The sequence below is a fragment of the Halichondria panicea genome, chromosome 6, assembly GCF_963675165.1.
Source record: "Halichondria panicea chromosome 6, odHalPani1.1, whole genome shotgun sequence".
In the NCBI taxonomy this organism is placed as follows: domain Eukaryota; kingdom Metazoa; phylum Porifera; class Demospongiae; order Suberitida; family Halichondriidae; genus Halichondria; species Halichondria panicea.
Window position 1 is genome coordinate 5903346 of NC_087382.1, and position 14651 is coordinate 5917996.

Here is a 14651-nt window from a genome sequence, read left to right on the forward strand (position 1 = left end):
GATATGTCATTACGGCCCTAATTGGAATGATACTAATGGGAGAACAAGCAATGCACATGCACATGATATGTACATCTATAGTATTTTTACCAGCTAGGCCAGTATACAATCACACAGTATCAAGATAAGGGGACGTACATGTACAGCTATTATATAAATAGAGCTAGGGCCTCACAGGTAGAAATAGGTACCTCCATGGTGCTTGAGTCTATCATGTGTTACTGAACGGAATGGAGATGCCTTGAGGGCATCTTCGTGCGATAGCCAATTGGATTTCAGTGATGGGAGGCTATCAGAGGCTAGCTGCCATGGTAACAGTACAGTTAATCAGGTACAGAGTCAGTGTAGTAGTTCACACACTTGATCAGTGCGTCCATTCCACTGGCCAGATCATAGGCATGCAGGTGACGAAATTATATTATGATCTCCTTTAACTTTACTTCCTTTGATGAGATTTTTGTGGCTAGCAGCTTTTGGTCTCATGTACAAAACAGTCCTTGCATAGGATTACATTATATGCAAGACAAAATCAACAGATTTTGAGAAGGTAACATATTGACTTGCCAATAGGTGTTTTTTTTAAACATCCCATGGTAAGTGCTGAGTCAGACAACAACACAGAACAGATGGCCGTACCATTATGTGGTTGAACTGGTGCTTCCTACTTTTAAACTCTACTAAGTGCATGGGATGTGGTAATCACGAAGACACAATATTTAAAGCGCTCGCTGAATAGCAAAAGTAGTGAAGTATAATGAATGAGTGCAGTATCCATTGAACAAGTGAGTTGAAGATAACTGCATTACTCTGTGGTATGCATTGTATTACTTATACCATTCTTGGAACAGTTAACATACATACCAACAACCATCCTCATACATGCACTTCAGATATGCTGTCTAGAAGTATTCTCAAATGGTTAGTACTGCTACTAACCCTAGCAACTGTTACCAGGAGTGAGCACTATTACATTGTGCCAGCGAATTCAACTGACTTGTATCATGAGTATCGAAATGGAATTTGTTTCACTCTCGAGCAGCTTGTTAAAACAGACCTGTTATCTGGTGGAGACAATCTCACCTTGAGCTTTCTACCTGGATATCATGTGTTAACTGAGCAGTTATTGATTAGTAACTTCTCACATGTGCAAATCACCGGCCAGAATACAAGTACAACTGTAGTTGGATTTCATAGCAATTGTACAATACTTTTTTTTAGTATTACAATGTTAAATATTGAACGCTTGGGTTTTATTGGAGCAAATGTTGGATCACAAAACTCACATCAAGGTTTGATTATTGACGGTACCAATGATGTGTATATCAAAGACTGTTATTTTTTGGACTGTGTATTATTCAATCAAGCAGAAATTCACATAGTTAAGATCGCTAGTACTCTAACTGTAATGATTGAGAGCACTCTCTTTGTGAACAACACTGGTCAGACACTGCACATTGAGGCTGATGAGGTGTACATAACAAATAGTGTGTTCACTAGAAATGATGGAGGTGTTTATATTGAATCAAACAACGTACTGATCGACAACACAAAGTTCAACTACAACAGTGCTGAGAGTGGAGGAGCAGTAGACTTGATATCTGATACTGTAATGATTACTTGGTGTAACTTCACAAATAACAAAGCTTCTCTGCACGGTGGAGCGATTCATGTTGACTCAGGTAGTGTGTCCATCTCCAACAGTGGGCTTACAAACAACAGAGCTGACGGGAAAGGTGGAGCGATTGATGTTAACTCAGGTAATGTGTCCATCTCCAACAGTGAGCTGACGAACAACAGGGCTGACTATGGTGGAGCGATTCGTGTTGACTCAGGTAATGTGTCCATCTTCAACAGTGAACTGACAAACAACAGAGCTGACCATTGGGGTGGAGCGATTTTTGTTGACTCAGGTCGTGTGTCCATCTCCAACAGTGAGCTGACAAACAACAGAGCTGAATACGGTGGAGCAATTGATGTTGAGTCAGGTAATGTGTCCATCTACAACAGTGAGCTGACCAACAACAGAGCTGACAAGAGAGGGGTGATTTATGTTCGCTCAGGTAGTAGTGTGTCCATCTCCAACAGTGAGCTTACAAACAACAGTGCTGACTCTGGTGGAGCGATTGGTGTTAACTCAGGTAATGTGTACATCTCCAGCAGTGAGCTGATAAACAACAGTGCTGACTGGGGTGGAGCGATATATGTCATCTCAGGTAGTGTGTCCATCTCCAACTGTGAGCTGACAAACAACAGTGCTGACTCTGCAGGTGGAGCGATTGGTGTTATCTCAGGTAATGTGTCCATCTCCAACAGTGAGCTGACAAACAACAGTGCTGACTGGAGTGGAGCGATTTATGTCATCTCAGGTAGTGTGTCCATCTCCAACTGTGAGCTGACAAACAACAGTGCTGACCATGGAGGGATTTACATTGCTCAGTCTCTCCTGATTTTGAAAAACACTAACATTACTAATAACACGGCCAGTTTTATGGTAGATGGAAGCAGTATTTATGCTGCTGCCAACAGTCGAGTTGAGTTTAATGGACCTACAACACTCAGTAACAATCGGGGTATGCTGGGAGGAGCCATCAGCATTGTTCAGAGTGAAATATATATTAACACAGAAGGAGTAATCATCACCAACAACACAGCCACCTCTGGAGGAGGGATATTTCTGAGAGAGAGTACACTCTTTGTAAATGAGCCAATAAAGATCTATCAAAACACAGCACACCAGGATGGTGGAGGGATTTATGCATATTCAAGTACAATTATATTTAACACTCCAAATAAACAAAGTGAGATTACTAACAACAATGCCGAGAATGGTGGAGGTATTAATGTAGTAGCAACAACCCTTAATCTTACTCGATCGTATGTCAACATCGACTCAAATACAGCTAACGCTAATGGAGGTGGAGTGTATCTACAGCAAAGTTCGAAACTGTACCTATTTAAAAATGATGAAGAATATCGGACTCAGGATCAACATGTCAAGTTAATGATTAACAACAACTCGGCTCAGTACGGAGGGGGAATATTTGTGGCAGATGGCACAGAGAGTGGTGCCTGCAGAGTAGGGGCCACAGACACTGATGCTCCTCACATAATTTTTGCTGACTGCTTCATTCAAACAATTAAATTGTATGAGTGGTCCAAGAATAATTCAAACTATTTCAACACATTCATAACAAATAACACGGCCCAGTCAGGAGCAAACATCTATGGAGGTCTGTTGGACAGGTGTACAATAAGTAAAAATGCTGAATATCCTCCTATCCTTTCAAATGGATCTGGATTGGACTACATCCATAACACTGTAAAATCCTCCACAGCATCAATCTCCTCTAGGCCTATTCAAGTCATTTTTTGCAACAATGAGTATAATTATATTTCTGTAAGAAAGGGACGCAAGTTTACAGTTAGTGTTATGGCTGTTGACCAAGTTGGAAATCCAATGAATGCCACAATTCGCAGTTCTGTTGTTAGTGAGAGTGGAGTTGGTCGTCTTAAAGAAGGACAGGCTGAACAAGAAGTTGGCAATCAGTGCACAGAATTAGAGTACAATGTATTCTCACAAGACAGCTCTGCTCAAGTGGAACTCTATGCTAATGGTCCATGCATTAATTTGGGAATTTCCAAACAACTTATTAATATTTCTTTTCAAATCTGCTCATGCCCTATTGGACTCAAACCAGTTCAGTCCGATATCGAATGCAAGTGTGACTGTGGTCTAGACTTGCAACGAAGATATCAGATAACAAACTGTTTTGAGGAAAATGGAGCCATAACGCTGGAAAGAAATAGCAATACATGGATTGCAGTCATAAATACCACCAATGAAACAGGGTATGTTGTTAGCAGCTGTACACTTGACTATTGCGTACAAAAACCAGTCAACATCAGTCTAAGTAACCCTGATGAACAGTGTGCCTACAATCGAAGTGGTGTCTTGTGTGGAGAATGTAAACCAGGACTCAGTTTTGTGCTCGCTACGTCAAACTGTAAGAAATGCTCTGATCTTTACCTTCTTCTACTAATACCATTTGCGCTGGCAGGCATATTGCTAGTTGCTTTAATTCTCGTGCTCAACATCACTATAGCAACTGGAAATATTCATGGCCTCATATTTTACGCCAACATAGTAGCTGCTAATAGAGCAATTTTCTTCCCTAGTTTAAACAACTTTTTAACAATTTTCGTATCATGGTTGAATCTTGACTTGGGAATTGAGGTATGCTTTTATGATATAATGAACTCTCAAGAAAAAGTGCTCCTTCAACTTGTCTTTCCCGCTTACCTGTTTCTTCTTATGTTTCTTCTTATCATTTTGAGCCAGTACTTTGACTCATTTGCAAAGCTCCTCTCCAACAGGAACCCAGTTGCTGCCCTAGGCACACTCGTCCTACTGTCATATTCTAAACTCTTACAGTTTATTATTGCTGCACTACAGTACAGAGTCTTGGATTATCCTGATGATACAAGTGATATAGTTTGGGTGTACGACGGCAATGTGCAATATTTCACTCACGATCACATCCCTCGGTTTGTTGCTGCAGCCATTATCCTCATTGCCGGTGGATTGTTTACTGTTCTACTTTTTTTTGGACAATGGTTTCCTCGCTGTTCCAAGGTTATGATATGGACTAAGAACACAAAATACATTGGCTTCATGGACGCATACCATGCTCCATTCACTCCCAAGCATCGCTACTGGGTGGGACTGCTCCTCTTTGCTCTGATTGCTCATAATCTAGTAGCTTCCATGGCTCCAGACACTTTTCTTCCCGTGCTATCATCTGGGGCTGTATCAGTTGGACTGATCGGCTGGAAACTACTGAATAATCGTTTGTATAAAAGTAAGTTCTGTGATTCCCTCGAAAGTCTCTATCTACTGAATATTGTTTGTCTAGCATTTGGCACCTTATATGTCAAAGATACAAATAAAGATCTGTCAGCACTAGCCAATACTTCAATAGCTATATCATTCATCTTATTTGTGACAACCCTCTGCTACCATTTTTACAATTTCGTACTCAAGAAAAGCAATACATGGCTAAAGATAGAAGAAACCATAAGAAACTTACGAGCTGATGCTGCAGACATGAGACTCCGACGAGCTAACAATGCCCAGGAAATATATCAGCTGGTAGCCGATGAAAATGATGATGATGAATTACTCGAAGCAGTAGACAACTATGAACAAAGAGACCCCTTGGATCCACTTTACACTGATGGAGCAGAGGAAGAAGCTGACCCTGACCGTTACATCACTCCTCCCATCATCAGACCAGCCACGAGGCCAGAACAGCTGAGACTCTCCTACATGGATGAACTAGCCCCCCTCACCACAGAAGACTATAGACAAGCCCTTCCCCCTCAAAAAGTCAACCATCGTCCTGCTGTTACACACACAGAAATCGGCCCTATACGTAATGAAGTGTGAACTCTCTTATTTAGCTGAGGTACTTTTTTATAACGTTCGTAGGCATTATTTCCAACAGTTGCTGTCGTTAGCAATTGGTTATGTTAAAGAAAGAGAGGGAGACAATTATATAATTATAATGATTTGGGCTTAATATTTGATTCCCAAAATGTTGTGTATATTATGCTGCCATTGATTACATTCATGAGGTCAATTACGATACAAGATGATAGGAAACAAAGCAGTAATTGTACTGACAATAATTATCCACAAGACAGAAGAGCAACCACCCACTATATAAAATGGCCCATCTCAGGTCCGGCTTCTCTATTCTCTTAAGAGAGAATTGAGCTATCAAAAATGCGTGCACAACATTTTGCTATTCTGTAGACACTATAGGCTACCTTATAGTGCGAAATGTTCGATGCACTAAAAAGTTTCGTTGAATATGGGGTATATAATTATAAGCAGGATCTGGTGCTTGAATGCATCATGTGATGTATCAGAATAGAATTGCTGCTAGGGAAAAATAAAAACACCAAATTACGTTGCATAGTCACGTATGCATGCAATACACAATTCTAAAGGTCTTGGAAAAAATATTAACAGGTGTATACTCATAAATCTGAGAAAGTATAATTATTCCCTTGGGTATCTTCTCAAAGTTCCCAGTGTTGCTATGATGGCTATAATATATTATGTACCTTTAGGAGGACCACTATAACGAAACAATCAAATACCAAACGTGTATCGAAGAGTCCAGCTGTTGGGAGTATCCTGTTTTGAAAACTTAGTACATGTAATAGATACCATGCAGGAGTGCATGAATAGGAGTATCCGACTCCCAAGCACTTCTATACACAATGCACAAGACTTAATCTAGATTGTCCAGTAGCTGCGTAACACTACGCAAGTATATCATAGCAATCACAGAGTGTATAAAATTATATAGGAATACACTTATATACGGTGAAAATTCACCTGACATCACAAGAGTGTCTGTTGACAGTGTGTAAGCGTGCGGTCAGGAGTGTATGAACACTCATGGCGTGGTTATAGTTAGGTACATTTCCTATTTCACAGTTATGCAACAACAAGTATTTGTAACGAAGCAAGAGGAAAGTCTGGAATCGAATGTGCATGGGAGTCGAATACTCTTAATTCATACTCCTGTAAACACACATCTCTATCTCAACTCCATTGATACATGATAAAAGAGCACTTGTTGACTATTATTTATAATTATAGCAAAAGTAGTTAAACAAAAAAGATTGCAACGTCCATTAAAAGTGAGTTGAAGACTATAATCTGCACACTACACGGTATATGCAGCTATTTAGCTATTTGAGAGCAGCATGATCATATAATAATGATCATACATGCACCTCAGATGCTGTCTAGAAGAATTCTCAGCTCGTTTGTACTGTTTGTTACTGACCCTAGCTAGTTACCAAGAGTGAGCACTATACCGTATACATGTAGACGTCTAGCGGGTAATTTTCGTGGAGTAAAAAATTCGTTATTTTGGTGGGCAAGCTGACCTCCCACGAAATTTTAAAGTAGGCGTGGCTTACCGGAACGTATGAATGCAGTGCAGGCAACGACATTTTTACTCATGAAAACCACCATTTTCCAGATAAACGAATTTTTTACCTCACAAAAATTACCCGCTATACAGTACTATCACATTGTGCCAGTGGATTTGTGTAATGACTATCGAAATGGAACTTTTTCAGATTTATGAGTACACCTTTTAATGTTCTTTTTTCACTCTCGAACAGCTTGCTCAATGAGACCTGTTATCTGGTGGAGACTTTGAGCTTTCTACTAGGAGATCATGCTGAGCAGTTATTGATTCGTAGCTTCTCACATGTGCAAATCATTAGCCAAAACACAAGTACAATTGTATTAGATTCCGTACGATACGATTTTTTTTAGTGTTACTGTACTTACTGAATTGAGTATTGAACGTTTGAGTTTCGTTGGAGTGAATGTTGGACCTCAAAAATTTAATCAAAGTTTTATCCTTGACGGTGCAAATGATGTGTACATAAAAAAAACTGCTACTTTTCGGGCTTGGAAAACCATCTCGTTAAAATTGCTAATACTCAAACTTAAACAATTGAGAGCACTCTTTTTATGAACAATACTGGTCAGGCACTGCACATTGAGGCTGATGATGTGTACATAACAAATAGTGTGTTCACTAGAAATGATGGAGGTGCAGTTTACATTGAATCAAACAACGTACTGATCAAGAACACAAAGTTCCACTATAACAGTGCTGAGAGCGGAGGAGCAGTAAAAGAGGTATCTGGACCTGTATAGTGATCACTTGGTGTATCCAAATAACAAAGCTTCTCAGAAGGGTGGAGCGATTGATGTTCACTCAGGTAATGTGTCCATCTCCAACAGTGAGCTGACAAAAAACCGTGCTAACCATGGTGAGCGATTGGTGTTGACTCAGGTAATCTATACCGGTATCCATCTCCAACAGTGAGCTCACAAACAACAGAGCTGATAATGATGGAGCAATTTAGGTTTACATAAACAGTTGTGTGTGCATCTCCCACAGTGAGCTGACACACAACAGAGCTGAGTATGGTGGAGCGATTGGTGTTCACTCAGGTAAATTAATGTGTCCATCTCCAATAGTGAGCTGACAACTATAGTGAGGGTGGAACAATTCATGTCTTCTAATTTTCCACCTTGATCATCAACAACACTAACATTACTAATAACATGGTCAGTTTGAACATTTCGCAGTCATATGTAACATTCACTGGAATAAATATTGTCAGCAACAATGGTCATTCTATTTAAGTTTTCAATAGTCGAGTCGACTTTAATGGACCTTCAAAACTGAGTAACAATCATGCTGTGTTTGGTGGAGCCATCAGCGCCTACCAGAGTGCAATATACATTAACACTGAAGGAGTAATCATCACCAACAACAATACATTAACACTGAAGGACTAATCATCACCAACAACACAGCTACCTCTGGAGAAGGGCTATTTCTGAGAGAGAGTACACTCTTTGTAAATGAGCCAATAAAGATCTATCACAAGCAGAGGATGGAGGAGGGATTTATGCATATTCCAGTATAGAGTTGAGTTCCACTCAGTGCAGGTGGTAAAAGATGCACATGGTGAGCCACGTCCTCCAAACAACGGAGTGAGATTACTCACAACATTGATGAGAATAATGGTGGAGGTATACACGCAGTATCTTAAACTATAGATATTCAATTACACGCCAACATTGACTCAAGCGTAGCTAAAGCTAGTGGAGGTGGAGTGTATCTACAGCAAAGTTCGAAGCTGTACCTATTTAAAACGAAACTTTTGAGCATAATAATGTCAATTTAATGATCAACAACAACTCGGCTGAGTATGGAGGAGGGATATTTGTGCAGATGACACATAGAGGAGCGTGTGTGGAGGAGTGGTCACAGAAGATGATGACATACTCGCACCATTTTTGCTGACTGCTTCATTCAACTGTACAAGTGGTACGAGTTTACAACACCTTCATGACTAACAACACAGCTACCCCTACCCAGTCAGGAGCAGACATCTACACAGGTTTGTTGGGAGTCGCAAAATTAATTTGTGTAAGTACACCACATCAAGCTGTGTGGAAGGTACACATGCGTGGCACCACATATGAATACATGGCCATTGAGGTTGCCAACTACTGTTTTTGATCTAGCCACGTCAAAATCTCCCTATGTCCACAACAATGAACCCACAAGAATAACACCATTTAGGCCTATAGCTGTTAGGCTATGAAAGAGGTGTATTGAATTGAAATTGAGGATACAATACTTGGACACATCACTGAATAATCCCTGCCGTGGCATAGTTTAGGAGACCAATGCCTTAACTATTAGGCCTAACAAACCATTATTCTATGCTCTTCGAGAATAACTTATGGAAGATCTAAAATGTACCCGGTCATAAAATTTGCAGGCCAGCCAAGTATAGACACCATCACCGTTGCCAAGCAACGGGGAGACCAACTGTTGCACTGATGTTGATGTGGTTAATAAAAACTTGTTGTTGTATTCTATCACTACACTACCAGTGTGGCAGCGATAGAATGTATACCATATCTCATAATGTGGGATCTCAGTGCTTTGACATGTAATACTCTAGACAGCTGGACTTTTTAACTAATTATTGGGATTATAAAAGAACAGCGCTTGTTGACTAGCAAAAGTAGTGAAACGAATTGAGAGTGTATGATAAAGCCTCTAATTTACTTCTTGAAAAAGGCTACCTTCCCTCGCTAAGTACTGAAACTACAGCATCCAACAAGTGAGTTGAAGGTTGAAGATTATTATTTATGATTGTCGTGAAGTATAGCTAGAGGCACACAGAGCGCTTCTTCATGCTTGTGTAACTATAGTATACGTAGTGTGTGCATGGTGGGGCCTCATTTAAATAGAAGTTGATGTTTAGTAGCAGCAGACGCAACAATTCTCATGAATTATTCATGTTAGCTTTCCATGCGGTTAGAATTAATACCTAGCTCGACGGTGCTTTTTTCCCAATCCCTATATAATTATAACAGTTTGCCATCAGCTTTATATATGGTGTGTGCAATGTATACAGCTATTTAGGGAGCAGCATAATCATTAACACGCTAACAATCATCATTATACATGCACCTCAGATATAATTATGTTGTCTAGAAATATTCTCAGCTGGTTAGTACTGCTACTGACCCTAGCTACTGTTACCAGGAGTGAGCACTATCACATTGTGCCAGCGAATTCAACCGAGTTGTGTCATGACTATCGAAATGGAACTTGTTTCACTCTCGAGCAGCTTGTTCAAACAGACCTGTTATCTGGTGGAGACAATCTCACCTTGAGCTTTCTATCTGGAAATCATGTGTTAACGGAACAGATACTGATTTTTAACTTCTCACATGTGAAAATCACTGGCCAGAACACAACTACAGCTGTAGTTGGATTTCATAGCAATGATACGATACGTTTTGTTAGTATTACTGAATTGATTATTGAACGTTTAAGTTTCGTTGGAGCAAATGTTGGACAACATAACTCACATCAAGGTTTGATCATTGATAATGCCCGCAATGTTTATATCAAGGACTGCTACTTTATGGACTTTGTATTACTCAATCAGGTGGAAACCAACATTATAGTTAAGATTGCTAATACTCAAACAGCAACGATTGAGAGCACTCTCTTTATGAACAACATTGGTCGGGCACTGCAGGTTGAGGCTGATAATATGAACATAACAAATAGCAAGTTCACTAGGAATGATGGAGGTGCAGTTGAAATTGAATCAAACAATGCACTGATCGACAACACAAAGTTCAGCTACAACAATTTATGTTTTCTCAGGAAGTGTATCTATCTTCCACAGTGAGCTGACAAATAACAATGCTCGCTATGGCCGAGCAATTAGTATTGACTCAGGCCATGTGTCTATCCCAACAGTGAGCTGACATACAACAGTGCTAACTATGACGGTGGAGCGATTTCGGTTAGATCAGGCAGTGTGTCCATCTCCAAAAGTGAGCTGACATACAACAGAGCTAACATTGGTGGAGCAGCGATTTATGTTGACTCAGGCAGTGTGTTCATTTCCGGAAGTGAGCTTACAAACAACAGTGCTAACTATGGTGGTGGAGTGGTTTATGCTGACTCAGGTAGTGTATTCATTTCCAACAGTGAGCTGACAAATAACGGAGCTCACATTGGTGGAGCAATTCTTGTTGTTGCCTCAGGTAGTGCGTCCATCTCAAACAGTGAGCTGACACACAACAGAGCTAACTTAGGTGGAGCGATTAGTGCTATTGACTCAGGGAATGTGTCCATCTCCAACACTACGCTGACACGTACACAACAGAGCTAATAAGGGTGGAACAATTGATGTCTTCCAAGATTCCACCCTGATCATCCACTACACTGACATTACTAATAACATGGGCAGTTTGAACATTTTGCAGTCAAACGTAATGTTCACTGGAATGAATATTGTCAGCAATAACAATGGCCCTGTTTATGCTTTCAACAGTCGAGTCGAGTTTAATGGACCTACAACACTCAGTAACAATCGTGGTGCGTTGGGTGGAGCTATAAGCCTTGTCCTGAGTCAAATGTATAAAAATACGGAAGGAGTAATTATCTCCAACAACAAGGCTACCTCTGGAGGGGGGATATTTCTGAGAGAGAGTACACTCTTTGTAAATAAGCCAATAAAGATCTATCACAACACAGCACATGATGGTGGAGGGATTTATACACATTCAAGTACAGTTGAATTTCAATCTCCAACTCGTGGGGGTACAAATAAACACGAGATTACTGACAACAATGCTAAAAATAATAGTGGAGGTGTTTTTGCAGTAGCTACAACTATTAAACTAACTCAATCGTACGTCAATATTAACTCAAACACAGCTAACGCTAATGGAGGTGGAATTTATCTACAGCAAACTTCAAAAGTGTACCTATTTAAAGAAAATGAAGAAGCTAAGACTTGGAATGAATTTTTTATCAAGTTAATGATTAACAACAACTTGGCTCAGTATGGAGGGGGAATATTTGTGGCAGATGGAACAGAGAGTGGTGCCTGCAGAGTAGGGGCCACAGACGATAATGCTAGTCAAACCATTTTTGCTGGCTGTTTCATTCAAACAATTAAATTGTATGGGGACCGCTATTATAATCATCAAAACCATTTCAACACATTCATGACTAACAACACACCTACCCAGTCAGGAGCAGACATCTACGGAGGTCTGTTGGACAGGTGTGCATGCAGTAAACAAATATGCTGAATATGACACATCAAATGGATCTGGATTGGACTACATAAATAACACTGTAAAATCCTATATACCAAATTAACCATCCCTGTTAAAGTAATTTTTTGCAAAAATGACTGTAATATTATTTCTATAAGAAAGGGACACACAGTTAAAATCAGTGTTATGGCTGTTGACCATGCAAGTTGGAAATCCAATGAATGCCACAATTCACAGTTCTGTTATCACTGAGAGTAGGGTTGGTCGTTTTAAAGAAGGACAGGCGGAACAAGAAGTTGGCAATCAATGCACAGAATTAGAGTACAATGTATTCTCACAAGACAGCTCTGCTCAAATGGAACTCTATGCTGAGGGTCCATGCATCAATTTGGGAATTTCAAGACAACTTATTAACATTCATTTTCAACCCTGCATATGCCCTATTGGGCTCAAACCAGTTCAGTCAGACATTGAGTGCAAGTGTGACTGTGATCCAGACTTGCAGCAAAGATATCAGATAACAAATTGTTTCGAGGAAAATGGAACCATAATGCTGGAAAGAAATAACAACACATGGACAGAGGTCATAAATACTACCAACGGAACAGGGTATGTTGTTAGCAGCTGTACACTTGACTATTGTGTACAAAAACCAGTTAACATCAGTCTAAGTAACCGTGAAAAACAATGTGCCTACAATCGAAGTGGTGTCTTGTGTGGAGAATGTGAACCAGGACTCAGTCTTGTGTTGGCTATAATTATGTCCAACTGTAAAGAATGCTCTAATCTTTACCTTCTTACTAATACCATTTGCACTGGCAGGAATATTGCTAGTTGTTTTAATTCTCGTGCTCAATATCACTATAGCAACTGGAAATATGTGAAGAATGTGAACCAGGACTCAGTCTTGTGTTGGCTATAATTATGTCCAACTGTAAAGAATGCTCTAATCTTTACCTTCTTACTAATACCATTTGCACTGGCAGGAATATTGCTAGTTGTTTTAATTCTCGTGCTCAATATCACTATAGCAACTGGAAATATTCATAGTCTCATATTTTACGCCAACATAGTGGTTAATTAGACTGGCGGCGACAGCCCCTCGCGTGTGTAGCGCGAGGGACTGGCAAACTGTCTATCAGTCACTCGTCTCAGCTGCAACGAGCATTGCAGCCTATCAGATTGCTCAACGTCATATTAGCCCTGTAATTGTAACCGCACTTACACTTCAGGGGATTCAGTGCATTCCATAGTAGCTGAATCTCATAGCAAAATTTAACCACATTATCTATAACGATATTCATGTTTAGTACGTGTCATACGATCTATTACACTTCCGCTGAGACGAGTGACTGATAGGCAGTTTGCCAGTCGCTCGCGCTACGCGCTCGGGCGGCTGTCACCGCCAGTCTAGTGGTTAATGTCTCATGTAAGTGTATATCAGTACAGCTAATAAATAGAGGGCCTCACATAGAAAAAGATTCTCAGGCTTATCTATGAACATGTCACTGATAGCCCCACTGTGGGGGGTATGTACTCACCAGGAGGCACACAGGAGACCTGGTGCTTGAGTTCATCATCTTTCATGTCTTAATTAATTGATTACATTATCTGATTACTCGAGCGTGTAAATCAAATATACCACTCGAGGCTATCTATGTTTAGCTACTTCCTGTCATGCTTCTTCAATGAATATGCTTATAACTACTGTTTGACGTCACTGTTGCTATAGCTATGCAATGAATTTGCTATCTTTTTAAACAGCGATGGCTGATTCAAACAAGCGTCTATGATTCAAGCAAGCAATTGTGAAGGCTGTGTTTCTGCATCTTTATAGAAGGCACTTCAAGAAAGTACACTGGTGCTACTTGTCTACAAAGAGTGCAAATGTACCCGAAAATATCATTCCACAAGCCTACTGTACTGGCCCAGTGCAGTGCAGTCTCTTTAGTCTGAGAAACACTTGGCAGTCTGGACCCTTCTTACTGCTCCTGGTCCCATGCAGCAATGTAATAAGCAGGTTGTGACAACCAATGTTGAAAGTTGAAAAAAAGCAACACAAACAAACCAGTATCGTTCGATTCACGGAGTTCTTCCAAATTTGCCTCCTTTTTGGAACTATTCATCGCTCGAACTTGGCTCTTTTTATGTTGACTAAAATCATTAGTAGTCTGTTTTGTATTGAATTCTCTCTAGCTCTAATATTGCTAATATTGATTGAATTGAGTAGTGTGTCATTGTTTTAATTGAAACAGTGTGTCAATTTTGTTGCAAAGGTGGGATACTGTATTCAGTTCTAGCTGTACATGTAGTTTGACCACAAGCCACGGTATATGGCAGTTATACACTAGGGTATAACTGCCATCATAGATAAAAGAGAGAAATGGATAGGAAACGGATCACGTGATCCCATAAGCTGCATATAAAATACATA

The 14651-nt window shown here is 40.0% G+C and overlaps 3 protein-coding genes across 3 annotated transcripts in view; 1 reads left to right on the forward strand and 2 right to left on the reverse strand.

Moving 5' to 3' along the window:
- The window catches only part of LOC135336778 (uncharacterized), a 171751-nt gene that overhangs the window by 58042 nt on the left and 99058 nt on the right, over nucleotides 1–14651 (reverse strand). The gene's annotated exons all lie outside the window — the stretch shown is intronic.
- The window catches only part of LOC135336774 (erlin-2-like), a 47918-nt gene that overhangs the window by 18545 nt on the left and 14722 nt on the right, over nucleotides 1–14651 (reverse strand). The window lies entirely within an intron of this gene.
- On the forward strand, nucleotides 688–5628 carry LOC135337962 (uncharacterized). Its single transcript, XM_064533981.1, has 2 exons — nucleotides 688–782; nucleotides 891–5628. Exon 2 carries the CDS (start codon nucleotides 893–895, stop codon nucleotides 5444–5446), a length of 4554 nt encoding a protein of 1517 aa, XP_064390051.1. The 5' UTR covers nucleotides 688–782; nucleotides 891–892; the 3' UTR covers nucleotides 5447–5628.